Source organism: Synchytrium microbalum, assembly GCF_006535985.1.
Source record: "Synchytrium microbalum strain JEL517 chromosome Unknown SmJEL517_scf0021, whole genome shotgun sequence".
NCBI lineage: Eukaryota > Fungi > Chytridiomycota > Chytridiomycetes > Synchytriales > Synchytriaceae > Synchytrium > Synchytrium microbalum.
This window is the reverse complement of record NW_022158370.1, coordinates 260,945-279,042: the sequence shown is the minus strand read 5'-3', so window position 1 is coordinate 279,042 and position 18,098 is coordinate 260,945. Positions and strand designations below refer to the sequence as shown.

Below are 18,098 nucleotides of genomic sequence, written 5' to 3'. Positions count from 1 at the left end.
GACACATTCCATGCACGTGTAATTCGCCTTCCAGTTCGCCTCTACTCACTTTCAGCTACAAATTCAAACACTCGAAAGTACGCTCCTGTTCAAAGACAATGACGTCCATGAGCGACGATGACTGGGGTGAACTGCCCGAGAACGGCCTGATTCTGCAAGGAGATATCGATATTGGAGATGAGGACGACCAAGATCAAGAAGATCAAAATCAAGAAGGAGAATCAGAAATCAATTGGGACGAATGGCCTGAACAGGAGGACGAGCCGGCACAAGAAAGTGTATTGGAGACATCTACAGTTTATAATAGACAGGCTGTATTCATTCCCTCTTCTTCATCTGTGGTGGATACATCTGAGCACCTTGAGGACGACTTTGATCTCCCAGACAATCTCCAACTCAACTTGGCAACTGCAAAGGACGATCTATCCAATGATACTAGTAATGCCTTCCCCATATCAAATATCACATCGTATAAATCACAAGTTGTCGCTGCAGGTCCAGCACATGTCGACGATGACAGCGGAAATGATCTCAAACTCGGCAAGGCTGATGGAGCCAATACTGCTAGTGAAGCCCTCTCTATATCAGATATTGCCCCGTATAAATCAGACCACGCCGCTGTAGATGTACATATAAATCCTGTCACGCCAAAAGGTAAACATCAACTACCACTAAATTCAGCCAATCCAGAACGCAGGCTCCCAGACCCCATCTCTCCTGAACGGAAACTCTCAGATGTAGTCACTCCAGAACGCAAACTCCCGTTACTACAAGCAGCTGACGGCTTGACCTTTGATGACTGGTCTGATGCTATAGGTGACGATGAACCCAATCCTATCCCATCAGTAGTATCCACTCCCACGCGATCCAATGCCTCGCTACCACATCATCTTCGATATCCACGCATGATGGCTGATAGTCCAACACCATCTTCCGCTACTAGTGCCAGAGCATCTGAAAGTGAAGACGAGGGTTACGACGACGTAGAGTTCCCAGAGTCTTTTGATCCATCTCGAGCATTGGCTCTAGCTGTGCGAAGCACCAGCCAAGGCAACAACGATAAACATATACACGGTCTCGGGCTCAATAACGAAGTTGACGAGGACACAGATGATCCAGAAGCTGATCTAATTATACCTGATGATGCCGCTTTAGTCACATCACCCGTAAAATCAGCATTCCCTCCTATGCAGTTTATCATTCCCACTCCAGATGAAGGCGCTATAGTCACCTCACCCATAAAACTAGCTCTCACTCCCATAGAGTTGCCTGTGACCGATCTAGACGTTGCAGTCATCTCACCTGTAAAATCAACCTTCACCCCCATCCAATTGCCCATGCCAGGTAGGAATCGAGACGCAGGACCCATACCACGACGTGTACCAACTATCATAGCTACCAAACCCCAAACTCCCACGTCCGCTGGTGCCTCGAGAACCATATCCACTTCAATCGAATCACCCACCACCGCATCACCATCAATGGGTATTTTCCAGCGATTTTCGTCGGTGGCTATTCGGAAACAGGGAGGTGCATCCACCACTCAAGAGCCAAAGCTATTGACGCGACCAAAAGGAGCTAGAGTATCCTATGGTAACGGCACAGAACTGGACGGCATGCCAGATTTACGAGAGTCATCTACTACTTCTCGGACAGTACCGCTAGCAAAATATTCAAAGAGTGTTCCTCGAGCTCCAGTATCGGGTAATTCAGCTGCTACATCATCGGGTACACTTAGTAAGAGAACCGTCCGGCGCCAAACCCCACCAACTTCTTCCATTCGACGTATGTGTAATATTTCATATGACCTTGTCTTTGGAACAGGACGGTAACCACCTTTTCATTTGTGTAGAAACCGCCGGTGTCTTCAATACAGCATCCACGATACTATCCAGAACCCCAGTGAATACAACAGCTGTACCTCCGCGACCACAACCTCAACAAACCTCACCCAAAAAGGTAGGCCTTTCATCCAAGAATTTGCACAATAGGCACAGACTTCGTTTGCTCACCGCTTGTCTGTCTTATTTAGAAGTCATTGAAGAAACGAACGAATGCACCCAAATTGATTCAAAGTATGGAATCTGCTGCACCCACTACAAGTGAGTAAAATAAGGATAGCACATTGGGAGCTACCACCTCTACCAGTTTCAATTATTCTCAATTCAATCCACTTTTACTAATGTGACATCTCCTTTAGCCAAAGGCTTACAAGGAATGGTCTACAATGCAGCCTTGCAAAAATGGGAAGGAAATGAGGAAGCCATCAAGGCCTTCGATCAAATAGTAACTGACAGAGTCAAACCACCCTTGATTACAAATATTGGTGGTCACAAGTCAGCTCAAAGAGTTGGAGGAATGAGATACGATCCACACAACCAGACTTGGAACGGAAATGATGACATTGACCCATTCGCAGATATTGCCGATCTATGTTCGGCTGATATAGTAAATCGATCTGTTGCTCCTTCAGGTAATGTTTGTTCACTTCTTTACAAGCGCCAAACATCTAAAAAGCTGACTGGTCTCTTTTGAACTTGTAGCTGAAAGCATTGTGCAAGATATGCCCGAGTATGCAACCGAATTTGACATTCCAAAGTCGCTTTTGAGCCAACTGCACAGGGCTGAGATAAGTCACAAGCTGTTTATCGGCCAATATTATCCCAAGGCTATGCATGAGAATAGAGTCAGGACGGATACGTCAAAGACGCACTTATATGAATTGTGGAGATAAACTATTCTTGTAAATAAATTATACGTTCAAACCTGCAATATTTGCGAGACGGGAAACAACGGGCGATACTAATACCACTTGGAGCTTGGGTGAATTGAGAGTTCGTAGTATAAATTCACAGGTTGAATACATGCAAGTTAAGGTGGTCTAATGGCCGGTTGCGACAGCAGGCCGTGTGCAAGAAGAAAGGATACAAACAATCGAAGGTATGGAGCTAGCTAGCTCATGCCTCCAAGTCCCAGTGGTCTTCGTTCATGCCGTCTGATGCCAGCCAGGAGACATTGGGCGCAGACGATACTGCAGCAGCTAAAGTTTTAGCTTTCGGAGCTTCTGGAGTAGCTAAGGCAGACAAGAATGTTTCTTTCGAGATTGATGCAACTAAAATAAAGTTTGTTAGGAACGGGAGGTGATGACAGCCTTCTCGCCTTTGCCCATACCATTAGCTCGTTTGCCCTCTGGCTTGGCCTTAACTTTCTCTACTCTCTTTTGTGCACCACGTATAGCATTGAACAGTTTTACGACTAGGAGCGAAAAAGAAACAAGGTGTGAGGAAGAGTTATTACCAAGAAATTGTCAACAGCCCTGTTGATGACAAAAACTCGTCTGAATTTGCTTACCACCACCAGTAGCAATCTTCCTCAACCTCTTTTCATAGTCGTTCGTAACGACAGTGACAACTCGTACAGTATCTTCCTTGCTCTTTTCTTGTTTCTCATGAGCAACTTTTCTGCGTTCAGACTCTAATCTCTTTTCCCGATCGAGCTGCTTTTCAATTCGTTTGCTCTTGGCCAGTATAGGAGTCTGGTAGAAAAAATGGCAACCTTTAGTGTGAGCAAAAACGTTGGCTTGTTTATGGTCGTGGATACGTGAAAGCTTGCTTACAGGTCCTTCCGCCGTGTCTTCCTGAAGAAGCTTGTTGATTGTATCTGCGAATTTGGCAGCTCTGATAGTGTATTCATCTGACAAGAATGTGTTTGAAAAGTTGAGCTGATGTTTGTCAAATGTTTGAAAAAAAAAAGTTGAAATCCAACCTTGTTCTTCTTCGTCGTGTTGATCCTCGGTTTCCGAGCCATTTTCCATGATAGACTGATCGTCATCTTCGTGATCATTCAATTCCTCTGCGAATAAATGTAAGCATTCACATCTACTTTTTCCTCACAAATCGTGCACCAGACTTGCCAGTTGTATCTTGGACACTTTGAGGTTCCTTCCGTCTAGTATCTCTACTACGTTTGGAAGGTATCTGACTGTCATCCTCATCTCGATTAATAGCTCTTATTCGCTTCCTGGTCGCCATATTCGCTGGGTTTTGCTGTTGAGCGAAGGACAATTACATGTGTAAGTCATGATCAATGCCAATTGAGGCGTTCATATAGCATATTAATAAATTTCATTGTATTCTTACTACCTTAGGCAAGCACGTTTTAAATCCACAAGTAACGGCTTTCCTGGTTTGCATCAACCAATCATCAAGTTCATTTTTGTGCTGACTCGATTGAGAACGAACTAGGTCTCTGTAAGAGCACCATGCTGTAAAAGATGGTTTGATTGTGCGGAATGCCATGCTGAAAACAGTGACCATAATCTAACGTGAGTTCCTCTTCGCATTCGCAGTCAACTTATGCACAAGAATTTAGAGCTCATCCAACAACTAGTAAGACCATGGAAATGGTATTTGCGTGCAAGAAATGCAAAAAAGTATTCAGAAAAGACATGACGTGAGTGTGATCTACAATTAGAGTGCTCAGATCTATGGATAACCATGTTTCCCTTTCAACTCAGAGCTTATGAAGAATCAGACGAGTTTTGTCCTCATTGTGACAACCACTATGTTATTAACGCCAAGACTCCATCAATGGTACGGAAATCTACGATCCAGGCTTTTGTTTTGCAATAATATTTACATTATTGATCCACTAGGGTATTGGTGTTGAAGGAGATGATCCTCGTCTAGTCAAGGATATGAGAGCCAAAGTTGCTCAATTTAATGAACCTGATCTGATGGCGGATCGTTTGGGTTAGTTTAGTGCTGCCACCGGACAAAAGTTGTGTAAGATAGTGAGGAGATAGTTGGGATGTGGTGAACATATATGTTTCTTTGTTACAGTTGTGGCAATACACGTTTACATGAAGAGTACTGGAATGAAATTGCACATAGGAAGTCGTTTGCGTTCTGGGAACAGGCACATGCGGATGTGTAGAAACGACAGTATTAACGAGACTGCTCATTGAACAAAAAATTCACCAGCAGTCCTATGAGCAGTAAATAAGCCAGAATGAACAACTACGACCAGCATGTCTTGGTTTTCTGCAACAGCTGAAGGCGAGGAGCCGCCGCAAATCATTCTAAGCTACTGGAACGTTTCAGCGTGTGACATCCGTTGTGGTTGAAGAGAACGTCCACAAATTAAACACGGTCCGGCTGTGACGATTAAGAGGAGTTTTCAGTTTATTGAATACAAGTGGTCGGGAGCAAACACATATTAAACAACCCCGAGTTCTATCAGAATTTGAAGACCATGTCATGCAACTGAGAAATCACACGAGCTTTCTCATACCCAAGTTCATCTGTATACTGTTGCATGACCTTGATCTATTTGTGGATGTGTTAGACCGGTACACCGCATCAACGCAGTCAACAAACTCAAATCCAGAGTTTTACCATTGGTGGTGGTCCACATATTAGGATCTTGATATCTGACGAGGGAGCTGGGCATCGATTTTGAATCATGTCTTTTGTGATAAATCCGACACCACCCGTCCAACTTGTTGGAGCCTATAACAAATCAAATTTAGGAGAGAAGGCCGCAAGGACAAGAACATAAATTCCCCCGGTACATTGTTCAAGATGTAATAAACTGTGAATCGAGGATGCAACGCAGCAAGCTGGTCCAGTTCTTCTCGTAGCAGAATGTCGTCTTCATTCACATTGGCATACAAGAGACTGACTTCCGTAAAGTCTGAAGGATTCTTGAGTATGGATTTGATGATTTGTAACATGGGTGTGATGCCTAAAATGAGTGTATTAGCTGTCGGATCATTCAAACCTATTCGTTCAAGACATCATAGTCGTACCAGTCCCGCCAGCAATCTATTAGATTGACGTTTCAGTCAGTATTATGAGGGGGACTACGCGGTAACAAACTGTCTCTTACCATCCCGAAAGAACGAACAAAATTTGGTCCCTTGTAGTTGAAGTTTCCTTTTGGACCTTTGACCTTGATCTGCTCGCCAATCTTCATGTTTCCAATGACTCTAGACACATTACCAGTTGGATAGCTCTAAAATCGAAGCATGCTTCAGCATTGACTCAGATTCTGCAAGAGTGACGGAGAGCTTGAATACGATAAATCACCTTGATGAGTAGATCAAAGTATCCCTTGTCATCATCTGATGATATAGGTGTATAGCTACGTGAAACTTCACGTCCTTCGACTTCAACTCCAACAGATATATGCTATGATTCAAAGATTGTGAGCGAACACCATCCAAGTGCTTCGTCGCACGTCTTGCAGCGATACCTGTCCAATTGGTAATCCCAAAACATCTTCAGGATGTGGTAATTTAAACCGATAACTGTCATATAAACGATGACTGAATGAGGACGTGTTTCCCAAATGTCAAATTGTTGAAATTTTTACATTGCCGTGTTTGGAGAGACTGGGATTTTGGATATGAGCGAAAAGTATTTCCAATCTGTTTTGCTTAAAGCAGGCTCTCGACCTATTTCAGCAGGATTCTATAAGTGGACGCGATGCAATGCTCAATTAATAGAAATCCTCAGCTCACCACTAAAAGCAAAAGCGACGACTACGAGACAAACAGCCATTGCCAAGGAGAGAGCAAGAGGAACCATTGAATTGAGCGCATAGGTCGTGACTAATCCTACTACAAAGACCCCAGTTGGAGCCACCACACCAAGTCGAACATCCATCTTGTTGATCGTTTTAATTGTTGCAAGTTTTAAGAGCTAGAACAGAAGACACCAACGGAGCATAATGGGTAGCATCAGAGAAACGTGAGTTTGAAGCCTCGTATTTATTTGGATCTACTTATTTGGATACGTGATGGACTGACATTTGGCGCGTCGTAGTGAGGAGAAGGCTCGCTATGTACAAAGATCTGTCGTCAAGACAGAAAAGAACATGCATGAGTTGCGATCGTGCTTGCAAGGCTATCTTAGAAATCAAGAACGTGAGTGATATCGTCTCGTATATCTTCACACACCTCAGGTACTAAACTGTTTTCATGTTCAGGTCTTCGCCGCAAGTCTCTCAAGCTCGCAACCGTATTGAAAGGATACTCTGAATGCGAGGAGAAGAATCTGAAGGGAGTCTTGGCCAACGTGTCCCAAAAGTTGGCTGAATTGCAACAATTTCGTGACATGGCTGATGTTAGAGTCGATTGCTTGTCTGCTGAGCCCTTGAAGCTATACTCAATGATTTGCTCCAATCTCAAGGTATGTAGTAGTCTATACGTCTATGTTGGCCGCATTTCGGTGAAAGAGGTCGGATGTCAGTGGTTGACCTCATATCAATACTAGGGTCAAATACGGCTTCGAGAGTCAGCTATTGAGAAAGAACAACGAAAGCAAATTCAGTTAGATAAGGTCATGATCAAGGAATCAGGCAATCGTACCAAAGTGTCTCAGTCTCAACTAGAATTAGCTGGTGCAACCAACGACGTCCAGTTAGCTACTGCAGCCTTGCTGACAGATATTAGAAGATTCGAAGAAACCAAGAGAACCGACATGCGTATCGTTCTTGGAGGTAGAGTCACATACATTGCCTGTGTGACAAGGCAGAACCTGGTTTGCTGACGTGGTTGTTTTACCCTCTACAGAGTTCTTATTCACGGAGATCAGCTACCATGCCAAGGCCATCGAGCTGTTAACTGAGGCACACAACAATCTTCATTCAACGCCATTAGAAGAAGATTTACAAGATCTCCAATTCGTTTGGGGACATTCACCAACTACTCCAACTACACCATATTCAGCACTCCCGTCACCTTAAAACCAAATATGGTCTTGATCTCCTTAGTATATTAAACCTCTTGTCTAGATCGTGTAGTTTGGTCTGTGTGAAATATAGAGCATCGTGAAATTTGGACTTGATTGGCAGAATTGCAAGACATTTTATTCCAGGTTCGTTTACTTTACACAGAGCGAGTCTACAAAGCTGCCTCATAATATTCTTTTTGATGGTTGAATCCGAGATTCTCACATAGTCAATTCCTAAACAAACCAGTATCAGCATTTGGGAACCACATCCACTTTGATACTATATTCTAGGTCAAACGGCACGTACCATGATGGCATTGACGATATCGTTGTTGGTAGCCTTCAAAGCTTTGATGGCCTTTGCCCTTGACACATTGGCATTTTGCATAACCAATTCAATATCTTTGGCTTCAACACCAGTCTCATCGACATTCTCGTCATCTTCTGCGAGGTCTGGCACATCGTCTTCTTCTGGAACCTTGCCAATTTCGGGTTGTTTGGCGAATTGCTCAGCGGCACTGGCTTGAGCTTGTGAATTCAGATCTTCGATCTTGGCTTCACCAAATACAATGTATGCTAAGTCCGGAATAGAATATGAGTACAACCTTTCTCTAAAATGGAGTAATAATGACTACATACTGTCGCTGGTAGCGGATTTGTATACGTCAGGTTGAGAGACGACGAAGAGAATCTTAAACAGTAGACCGTATTAGAACAGGTATCAATTGGTCTATCAGCCGACATAGCGATGCCTTACATTTTTCGGTCTTCGAATGGTCACTCTTGTGATTCCTGGAACTGGCTTCAATCCCAATTTGGCCATAGCTTTCCTGGCCTTCTTTTCACTTCGGCTTTGAGTTTTGGCACCACCTCCGAGACTTGCGCTCAAAGCTTCCAAGTCAATTCCAGCTGCAGCTGCTGCATCAGCGTTTGCATCCTGTGAAGGTGATGCAAGCTCAATGAACAACCTAAACGTGTACAGTAACAGACATCATCATAGGCGTACTTGAAGTTCAGGCATGTCATCGGAATCATCTTCATCTTCCTCTGAAGCTTCTGCCTCGTGTAGCTCTGGGGCCTTCTCCGCCACAGCTGCCATGTTTGTATCTAGTAAAGCGAGACGAGAGAGCTTCAGCGACAAGCTTACAGTTAATATGCAGGCAGCAGTTGGATTTGCTTGAATTTCTTCACAAAATTACAAAGAGACTCGGAAATTCAATTGAGCTGTTCCAATTGTCAACAACAGCAGCAACTCGTTCAATTGTGACATGGGACGGATCGATTCAAAGCGATTGACAGAGCTCTTTCGTTGCGATGCAGCCCTAGACCTCCTTCTTGTACTTACATAGATTCTTTAAGAGATGGATGCGAGGGATGCTTTCACACCTTGGGAGAGTCACTCAAAAAACATGAGCAAGGAAGACACTGAGGGTGGCGTCTTTCAATGTATTTCGATATTCAAACTATTACAAGACAACCAAGACATGAAAATGTCTCCAAAACGCCTTTCACAAACTTCACCTTTACGAGGCTTTAATTTAAAAGCTTCGGTCTATTGAGTTCAAACGCGTACTTTTGCAGTTTAAATCACTCTTTTACTGCTGTTGCTGTACTATTGCCCTCACGTTGTACTAGTACTCCTCGCCCCCGAAATCATCCAATCTTGTCCAAATCTCGAAATTTCCGATGATGGATGTTCCTCGTGTAAAAGAGCACAGTTGAGTCTTGGAGCAGCTCGATACATATTCTTAAATGGCGTCGAGATCAAGGACGTTACTCTTCTTACAATATCGGAATTCTTTTTCGAGAACAAACACTCGACACCGACCAGTTGGAGCAGGTGCTTCAAAACCACTCCAAGACGCACGATTTGGTAGTCTTGATCAATCTGAACGTGCTGGTCTAATCGCCAATGAGATCAACGAAAGCTCAGAAGTTGCAGTCGAGCTATCAGTCCTACCACCGAAATGGTAAGGTGCAGCTGTGAAATGTCAACGTTTTGCTTAATTTTGCAACATTCTTCACTCATGATAATAAAATCATCATTCTCGTCACTATAGGATTGATGTCGTAGAAGAGGTTGGAAGTGAAGATTGCACACAAACCAATGTTGAGGAACACGTGGATGTTGATTCAGTTCGTTTTGATCAATTAGGTCGAAGAAGAGACAGAGAGAATCAGTGACAAGAGTAAGAGTCTTGTTTAGTTTCCGTTCCTGTGGTCGCAAGAGCTGACCTTCGCTGTTTCACAGTACACGAGCTGGAAGCTCTGCACAAAAAGCACCTACTGCCTGGATTTGATGATCGGATTGGAGAGGAGCAGTCCATAGAGGCACTGACTGACAAAATCACCAGCGTACGTGAGAAGCAGATAATACTGCTCAGCGTGGTTAACCAATGTCCTGGTCAGGCAATCCGGTTCAACACCCACCAACTCAACGTTTCTCTCTTTTCGCAGATGTTTCAAGAGTGTCAACGTAAAATCAAAAGAGTCAACAATGAATCTCAGGCTACTGCAGCCAGATCGAAACAAACTGCTCTGCTCAGCAAAAACATACAAACATCGCTCGCCACGAAACTGCAAGACTTATCACATGCCTTCAGGAGGACGCAGTCTAACTATCTTCAGAGTGAGCTCAGCAAATGCATGGACTGCGGATATTGAGAGCTTTGTCTCAAACCTTTTTTATATTTCAGAACTTCGAGGCCGTGAAACCAGGAGTAAAGATATGTTTGGAGGTGCAGGTGCTGCTGAAGCTACAGATGCCGGAGAAGATGAGCTAGACGCAGTATGATCAGCTTTTGTTATTCTGTATTCAATTTGGTCGCTCTGACACGGTGGCTGCCCCCACAGGTATTTACTGACACCCAGTTGCAACTTATTTCGAATCAAGAAAGAGCCATCACAGAACGTGAAAGGGAAATCAATGATATTGTCAAATCAATCAATGGCCTAGCAACAGTCTTTAAGGAGCTACAGGCCATGGTCATTGATCAAGGGACAGTTTTGGATCGAATTGATTACAACATTGAGCAGACATCAGTACACATAGAAGATGCTCATGCTCAACTCCAGACCGTAAGTCTTTGTGCTTCATCGGGAATCGCTCTCTTGTTACTTTGGACGAGAATGATCGCCCGACGTGACCTGTAATTCTCGTACGCTGACACGGTATTTCATAGGGTGTCAAATATCAAAAGCGAGCTGGTGCCAAGCTTTGCATTATTGCATTAATCTTGCTGATTGCTGTTTTGATTGTCGCTCTGTATATTAAGCTCAGAACCAAGTCCACCACTACTGCAACTACCACCACCACTGTAACATAACATTCCTTATGTAATCACATATGTAAATATAACGTTTGCACAGTTCCCGTGTGCCGAGCGTCGCGAACAAAGAAGTTGATCAAACTCAAGGCGATTGATGAGCGATCAAGAATTGGGTGTAGCACGCATATAGGCGATTTCTTGATTTCTTCCAGTCTTATAAATTTCAAGATCAATTCAGCATTTGCTCAGTTTTCGCGTCGGCGAAGCACATTTCAAATGGTGTTCAACTGCTTTGATCAACGTCGCAGCAACAAGGAAGTTATAGGCAAGTCAGGTCTGTAGAAGCGAAGAATATGTGGGCTGCAGCTTCTAGTGGTCCTATATCTCAACGAGAGAATAAGACTCCCCTCTTCCACGCTGGTGATAACGAGAGCTGTCCAATTTGCCAAACTACTGGTTTTCTTGACAAGAAGCTTACTGTCAAAGTCAGGCAAGTATCAATTCATTCAAATATCATTGCACAAGAGCTTCAATTAAATCTTACACTCTCGCAATAGTCCATGTGGTCATAAACTGTAAGAACTCGCCCAACATTTGGAAGACGTAAGCTTACTAAATTTCACCCCAAATTAGATGTGATAGCTGTATACGAAAGTTATATCCGACAAGCGGTACCATTTTCAGATGCCCAACCAACGGCTGTCGTCGTGTACTACGGAGAAGTGATTACGTTGGTCGCCTGTTTGAAGATATATATGTCGTCAACGAAGTCACTGTGCGCAAGAGACTACAATACGAGTAGGCGTTTTTAGCTTTTGAATGCATTTCAAGTACTCAACAAATCCTCATCCACATGTTTTTAATAGCTTGACGGTGGACGATTTCGATGGCGATGCACGAAAGTATGACGATTACTTGGAAAGGTTAGAAGATTGGGGTAAGACTGCTTCTGGTTCTAAATGTCATTTACATGACTACGAACTAATCATCTATACTTATCTCCAGTCTACAATCTGGTCAACCAAAAAGATGTGGAAAAGACCGAGGAAGAGATTTCTGAATTCAACGAGCAGTTTGAGTCCAAAATCAAAAAGGAAAAAGAAAAGACGGTATGCCATGCTACTCATTGATTGTCGCAGCTAGTATCTACATTCTTACCAACGCCAAGATCCGTGCAGAACGCCGTGGCCCGAGAGTTGCTGATGATGGAGGATCTACAGCGACGGAAACGAGAAAAGATGAGGGAGCAGAGTCTTCGAGAGCTGGAAGAAAAAGAGCACACTCGCAAGACTGAAAAAGAAGAATTACTCAAAAAGCTGGTGTGTGTTTTAGCGTGAACAGCACCTCCTTAAATTTGGGAGAGCAAGAAACTTGTGGCTAATGATTTCAATCATCCAGGTCGATGCAAAGGACAAGGAATCGAAGAACATTGTTACTGAAATCAAGAATATTCGAGCTGCTCGTCCCAAAGTCGTCTCTACTCGATTTACTATGGAAGATTATGAAATGTTGCCACCAACCGACGAGAACGAAGATTATCGACTCTTCGATACGTTTGATCATGTCTATGTCACTCCAGACCTTGAAATCCCCGAATCGTTGAGTCAAGGAGACAGGTATGCGATGACTCTATTGTCGAAAGGGTGGCTATTTGCTTTTTCATGGCTTTCGCTTTATTCGAATAGTGTTCTAGACCTGGTCAGATTGGACAAGAGAGCTCGTTCTGGTGGATTTTCATTGATAACATTCGTTTCAAGGGCATATTATGAGGCCGCTGAACTTTGGGTGGGCTTGTAGGATCGTTAGAGCTGTATAGATTCGCATTGTATATATAGATTTGCAATATTGCCATATTTCGATTGGGTTTCACAATCAGTCCTTTACGATAAACTGCCAGTCGACAAGGTATTTCAAACTCACGCCATGTGTTTTCTGCAAACCTTTTTGCGCTTCTTGTATGTAAATTCCATTGGTCTTCCTCCTATCATAGTCATTGTTGATAACCTGTCGTCTTTGACGTTGACTATGAATTGAAGACATGACTTCCGCCAGTTGATGGTCACTGTTTCGGTATGAGATTTGAGCATCGTGCCTTATATTGGCCTTGCTCAGGTAGCATGGTAGGTCTTGGGAGAAACCAAACTCCGTGACTGAAAACATCGAAGAACGTTATGGGCATGACATTCAGGTTGTAAATCATCCAAATCTCAAATATCAGGCGCCATTAGTTTCAACCTATGTGATCCAAGAGTCGAGAATAACAACCGAGCGGTTTCATTCTGGAAGAGTTTGATGTTTCCAAGACGTCCAGATTCCTTTCCCCATTTTTAGATGTAGTATCTGGTTTTCATTCATCTAGCTTTCTGTTTCAGAAAAAGGCGTTCGTCTTGATCTTGAATATTTTTTGTTCGCTTCACAACAGACTTCCCAAAATCAATTCAGATCAAGTAACGAGCAGTCCATCATGTTTGCTACAGGTGCCGCTCCTGGAGCAATGGTCTCATCAGCCGTAGAAGCCAAGGAACTCACAAGAATGGAACGAATTGGTCAGTTTCTTCTATTTTTGAAGTTTTCGAGAGGACTAGCATTGTCATTCGAGACTAAACCTTACAGCTGAAGCCGTACATTCAATTCGGAATGATTAAAATATTCTTACTGGTTCAATCTATTGTCAAACTTAGGTGCACATTCACACATTCGTGGTCTTGGACTTGATGATGCTCTTGAACCAAGAAAGACATCACAGGGAATGGTCGGTCAATTGAATGCGAGGAAATCAGCTGGAATCATCCTGCAAATGATTCGAGAAGGCAAAATTGCTGGAAGAGCGATTCTAATGGCTGGTAAGTACCTTGCTCCGCATTAGCTGCATGAAAAAATAGTAGACAAGATCTTTCAAAATGCGAATCTGATCTCATTATCTGCAGGTGCTCCTGGAACTGGAAAGACTGCCATAGCTATGGGTATGTTTACTTGTTCACTACCACTACTCTCATAATAGTCAACACCCCGAATTTTTCAAGGAATGGCTCAATCACTTGGAAATGATGTCCCATTCACAATGCTAGCTGCTTCAGAGATATTTTCATTGGAAATGTCAAAGACTGAGGCATTGACTCAAGCATTCAGAAGATCTATTGGTGTTCGAATCAAGGAAGAAACGGAAATTATAGAGGGAGAAGTCATTGAAGTTCAAATTGAACGTTCTGCAACTGGAGCTGTAATACTCTAATTATAATGTTATGAAGATAGTACCAGTAAGTTTACAAAATCTCTCTTACAGGGTGCAAAAACTGGCAAAATCACCATGAAGACAACAGATATGGAAACTATTTATGATCTCGGCCAAAAGATGATTGAATCTTTGAACAAGGAGAAAGTCACAGCAGGGTACTTATAAGGATTGCACTTGCCTCGCAATGAATGAGTCGCTCATCATCTCCCAATTGTTAGCGATGTCATATCTATTGACAAGGCCACAGGAAAGATAACTCGTCTTGGACGATCGTTCAATCGAGCTAGGGACTACGATGCCATGGGCCCAGATGTGAGCTCATCTTTGTTGCAATATGTCTTGAACATGTTGCTTATGACACATTATCTAGACTCGGTTTGTTCAATGCCCTGAAGGCGAACTACAAAAACGTAAAGAAGTCGTGCATACAGTCACTCTTCATGAAATTGATGTTATCAACAGTCGCACACAAGGGTTCTTGGCCCTATTCTCCGGTAGCTTTAGCCATTTTCTTCACTTACAATGTTTAGTCCTGACAGCCCATAATGAATCTTTAGGTGACACTGGCGAAATCAAGGCAGAAGTCAGAGAGCAAATAAATTCAAAAGTCGCTGAGTGGCGAGAGGAGGGCAAGGCTGAAATCGTGCCTGGTGTATGTTTCAATTACGTGATCAATCCCTCTCGCGATATCTTCCAACCCCTTGCTCTCGATTAGGTCCTCTTCATTGACGAAGTCCATATGCTGGATATTGAATGCTTCTCCTTCCTTAATCGAGCTCTTGAAGACGACATGTCTCCTATTGTTATTATGGCCTCTAATCGTGGCATCACCAGAATCCGTGGCACGAAATACACCTCCCCTCATGGAATCCCTATCGATTTGCTCGACCGTCTCTTGATTATTGGTACTCAACTTTACACCGAAGACGAAATTCGTCAAATTCTAAGTATTCGATGTGAAGAAGAAGATGTGGAAATGACGGATGATGCCAAGGCCATATTGACCAAAATTGGAATGGAAACATCATTGAGATATTCTATACATTTGATTACTGCTGCCAGTCTCATTGCTAGGAAGCGCAAAGTAAGAGTGCTTCTGTGTGCGTTCCTTTGACATTTTGCTTATCACCACAATGTAGGCTACAGAAGTGGACGTAGAAGATATCAAGAGAGTCTACTCTTTATTCTTAGACGAGAAACGTTCTGTTGAGGTGAGGGGTCACTATGAGCTATTTGCGTCGAAATTTGTTTTCTAACCAATACGCACAATTCTTAGTATTTAAAGGATGCAGCTTCCAGTTATATGTTTGTATGTAATCAGGATTCTTTCATTTTTGCTTTCATCTGCTGACTGTCTGGCCTTTTAGAATGCTGAAGGGGATGTTGATATGTCAGGTTAAAACCAATCAAAAGAAAAAGCCACTGCACATAGAGAGAGGCTTCTGTACAGAAATACAAGAGATACTTTGCTACAAGTCGTCTTGTGTTAGTTTCTCGATGAGAAAAAATTTCCGAGGAGGGGCGCGCGCTTTAACAAATCCTTACCCCAATCACTGTTCACCAACATTTACTAGCACTTTAAAAAAGTCATGTCTGAAAAGAAGGGAGCCAAGAAAGGTACGAGAGTTGCCGAATATACTACCATGAATGCTGTTAATAATTATTTTGATTTGTTAGGCGAAGAGAATCCCGCAGTTGAAATACCACAAGAGCTATCCGGCGAGCTTTTGGAAGCAAAAGTCAGGGATTTGAACGACAAGCTCTTGCGCTAGTATGGTTGACACTGCTTTGAAATGTTTCTTGGATTTTAAGGTCCTGACGAGCCTGTGTTTTTCAAATGCAGCAAGGCAAAATGTGAAACGCTGACAAACGAGATTGAAGTTCTGGGTAAAGCCCAAGGCAAGATTATTGCTGACAAGGTTGGTGATGGATGCCGACGACCATTTGATTTGAATCAGAGCCTCTCATTCTGGTAGCTGAGTGTCTTTTTTTTGCGATTCGCCAGCAAGACATTGTGGAATTCTTAAACATCAAAGTAGTCGAGCACGAAAAGCACATTGGAGCACTTGAACAGCGTGTTCGAGAGTTACAGAATGAAAAGAAGGAGGCTGTTGAAGCCGCCCGGATGGAAGCTGAAGAAACAGCTATAGTGACTAGAGCTGAAATCGACCACTTCCAAATGCTGAGTGCTAAATACAAGACAGATCTTGATTCCTTGCTGGAGTTCAAGAGTAGAAAGGTACGTCTCTTTGGTGTATTGAGTATTTGCATCAAACAGGTGCTCAACGTTTTGTGGTATAGGATGAGCTCGAGTCTGTGCTCAAGGCCACACAAACTAAACTGGATACGCGAGAACGAGAATTTAAGAATTCTGTCCATGAGTTGGAGCGGAAGGTGTTGCAAGACAAAGTAAGTTAGTTGTGTTGACGATTAAAACGGTTTCTTTTTGGCCTGACGAATGTCAACCTCAGAACATGATGAAAAATGAAATGCTGCATAAAGTAAATGATGCCGTATCCAACTTCAGGAGAGTAGCAGATCAACAAATGGCTGAGGTGTGTCTCTAGATGTTTGGCCTCGACGATATTCCTGTTTGACATTTTGGAAATTTAGACAACGAAACGAGCCATTCGGGAAAACATGGTGATTACCTCCCAGCTCAAAAAGATGTCTTCCAGGACGATTGAATTCATAGCAGAGAACGAGTCTTTGACTGCTAAAGTGCAACAGCTGAAGACATCCAATGCTCTGCTAAGTGAATCTGAACAAGAGCTGGCTCGCAAGAATCAAGCGAATCAAAAAGTGATTCAGTTACTAGTTGAGAAACTCAAAGGTGCAAACTATTGGTGCTTGTGGCTTGCTGTATTTAGCTCTGACATCTCTCCTTTACAAATAACAGAGAGTGATAGAATGCTCGAACTGGCTTGCGACATCCAAACCGCTCAAAAGGAACTTGCAGACCAAAAGGAAGAGAATGGAAAAGCACCAGACAGTATCGGAGAAGACCTATTCAGTGTAGTCGATGAGCTACTAAAGCTCTTCTACCATGACAATGATGGCCGAATTGATCGTGAGATGATACCACGCCTGATGCAGATACGCGATGCTTTACTGGATTGTGGATTTGGTAGTTTGGCTAGTACCACATCCCTTCTTGCAACCACGGGAGTAGCATCTCGACAAGCCCTTCAGCAAGCCATAACTGCTAGTCTCGACCACAGCAACGTCGTGTTTAAATCAACGGAAAGCCCACTTGGTTCACTGCTTGAGTTGGCTCACGCACAAGAACCAGTCAAGAGTGTTGAACCCGATATTGCTGCTCCTGCTGATGCTGCCAAGCAAAGCAAATCCCCAGTAGCCGTCAACCCTGCCTCCAATGTTGTCGCCGTACCACCAATTCCACATACGACTAGTGTGGTTGCCGTCCCACACGTTGACCAACCCAAGCATTCAAGACCACCGATGCCTCGCAAAAAGGAACAAGCTGCTGATGTGAGTGCAAAAATTATATGTATCAAATATGTATCAAAAAGGGGCTGTGTTTTACAAAATAGTGCGGAAATATTAACATAATGATATTGATTCTTCTTTCTCTTGATAGTTCATCAAGAATGAAACTCTATTAGCAGATGTTAGAAGCTGGGGGGCGGTTGCTAAAACTCAGCCCAAAAGGAAGAGTTCCTTGTTTGTCAGACATACCTAATCTCTAATCCCTCATGTGTATATTTGGTCATTGTTTTACGGGATTCAATGCCAGTTCTTGAGCAAAAGATAGTAATTGTTCACTGGAATCTGCAATCTAGCATTGCGATGTTTTAAGTTTTTTTGTTGGTTTCAACGATAGATCCGAATGCTCGA

The 18,098-nt window shown here is 43.1% G+C and overlaps 9 protein-coding genes across 9 annotated transcripts; 6 read left to right on the top strand and 3 right to left on the bottom strand.

The window, feature by feature from the left end:
- Window positions 1-98: 98 nt before the first annotated feature.
- SmJEL517_g03769 (uncharacterized protein) lies at window positions 99-2,734 on the top strand (the record flags this gene model as incomplete). Its single annotated transcript, XM_031169697.1, has 5 exons — window positions 99-1,785; window positions 1,853-1,959; window positions 2,033-2,102; window positions 2,201-2,473; window positions 2,544-2,734. The coding sequence occupies 5 exons, from the start codon at window positions 99-101 to the stop codon at window positions 2,732-2,734; spliced, it is 2,328 nt and encodes a 775-aa protein (XP_031024388.1).
- A 223-nt stretch (window positions 2,735-2,957) lies between these two features.
- On the bottom strand, window positions 2,958-4,031 carry SmJEL517_g03768 (uncharacterized protein; the record flags this gene model as incomplete). The annotated part of the gene is made up of 6 exons (XM_031169696.1): window positions 2,958-3,112; window positions 3,172-3,255; window positions 3,352-3,535; window positions 3,617-3,693; window positions 3,766-3,852; window positions 3,905-4,031. 6 exons carry the CDS (start codon window positions 4,029-4,031, stop codon window positions 2,958-2,960), a joined length of 714 nt encoding a protein of 237 aa, XP_031024389.1.
- Window positions 4,032-4,496: 465 nt separating this feature from the next.
- SmJEL517_g03767 (uncharacterized protein) lies at window positions 4,497-4,935 on the top strand (the record flags this gene model as incomplete). Its single annotated transcript, XM_031169695.1, has 3 exons — window positions 4,497-4,592; window positions 4,655-4,751; window positions 4,868-4,935. 3 exons carry the CDS (start codon window positions 4,497-4,499, stop codon window positions 4,933-4,935), a joined length of 261 nt encoding a protein of 86 aa, XP_031024394.1.
- Window positions 4,936-5,237: 302 nt separating this feature from the next.
- Window positions 5,238-6,668, bottom strand: SmJEL517_g03766 (uncharacterized protein; the record flags this gene model as incomplete). Its single annotated transcript, XM_031169694.1, has 9 exons — window positions 5,238-5,327; window positions 5,397-5,510; window positions 5,573-5,745; window positions 5,810-5,825; window positions 5,890-6,015; window positions 6,090-6,191; window positions 6,256-6,310; window positions 6,376-6,473; window positions 6,558-6,668. The coding sequence occupies 9 exons, from the start codon at window positions 6,666-6,668 to the stop codon at window positions 5,238-5,240; spliced, it is 885 nt and encodes a 294-aa protein (XP_031024395.1).
- Window positions 6,669-6,732: 64 nt separating this feature from the next.
- SmJEL517_g03765 (uncharacterized protein) lies at window positions 6,733-7,749 on the top strand (the record flags this gene model as incomplete). Its single annotated transcript, XM_031169693.1, has 5 exons — window positions 6,733-6,752; window positions 6,828-6,928; window positions 6,991-7,193; window positions 7,278-7,503; window positions 7,577-7,749. 5 exons carry the CDS (start codon window positions 6,733-6,735, stop codon window positions 7,747-7,749), a joined length of 723 nt encoding a protein of 240 aa, XP_031024396.1.
- Window positions 7,750-7,955: 206 nt separating this feature from the next.
- On the bottom strand, window positions 7,956-8,835 carry SmJEL517_g03764 (uncharacterized protein; the record flags this gene model as incomplete). Its single annotated transcript, XM_031169692.1, has 5 exons — window positions 7,956-7,970; window positions 8,044-8,312; window positions 8,376-8,427; window positions 8,494-8,673; window positions 8,743-8,835. 5 exons carry the CDS (start codon window positions 8,833-8,835, stop codon window positions 7,956-7,958), a joined length of 609 nt encoding a protein of 202 aa, XP_031024397.1.
- A 653-nt stretch (window positions 8,836-9,488) lies between these two features.
- SmJEL517_g03763 (uncharacterized protein) lies at window positions 9,489-12,802 on the top strand (the record flags this gene model as incomplete). Its single annotated transcript, XM_031169691.1, has 16 exons — window positions 9,489-9,706; window positions 9,797-9,815; window positions 9,892-9,925; window positions 9,988-10,091; window positions 10,194-10,365; window positions 10,433-10,524; window positions 10,590-10,814; window positions 10,919-11,053; window positions 11,314-11,425; window positions 11,563-11,580; window positions 11,639-11,735; window positions 11,872-11,942; window positions 12,011-12,114; window positions 12,145-12,324; window positions 12,404-12,621; window positions 12,691-12,802. The coding sequence occupies 16 exons, from the start codon at window positions 9,489-9,491 to the stop codon at window positions 12,800-12,802; spliced, it is 1,911 nt and encodes a 636-aa protein (XP_031024390.1).
- A 667-nt stretch (window positions 12,803-13,469) lies between these two features.
- SmJEL517_g03762 (uncharacterized protein) lies at window positions 13,470-15,640 on the top strand (the record flags this gene model as incomplete). Its single annotated transcript, XM_031169690.1, has 12 exons — window positions 13,470-13,551; window positions 13,687-13,848; window positions 13,933-13,968; window positions 14,029-14,225; window positions 14,289-14,395; window positions 14,459-14,552; window positions 14,611-14,734; window positions 14,798-14,892; window positions 14,956-15,324; window positions 15,380-15,451; window positions 15,517-15,549; window positions 15,608-15,640. 12 exons carry the CDS (start codon window positions 13,470-13,472, stop codon window positions 15,638-15,640), a joined length of 1,404 nt encoding a protein of 467 aa, XP_031024391.1.
- Window positions 15,641-15,829: 189 nt separating this feature from the next.
- SmJEL517_g03761 (uncharacterized protein) lies at window positions 15,830-17,943 on the top strand (the record flags this gene model as incomplete). The annotated part of the gene is made up of 8 exons (XM_031169689.1): window positions 15,830-15,857; window positions 15,918-16,011; window positions 16,084-16,159; window positions 16,246-16,479; window positions 16,542-16,649; window positions 16,712-16,795; window positions 16,854-17,732; window positions 17,842-17,943. The coding sequence occupies 8 exons, from the start codon at window positions 15,830-15,832 to the stop codon at window positions 17,941-17,943; spliced, it is 1,605 nt and encodes a 534-aa protein (XP_031024392.1).
- Window positions 17,944-18,098: the final 155 nt, after the last annotated feature.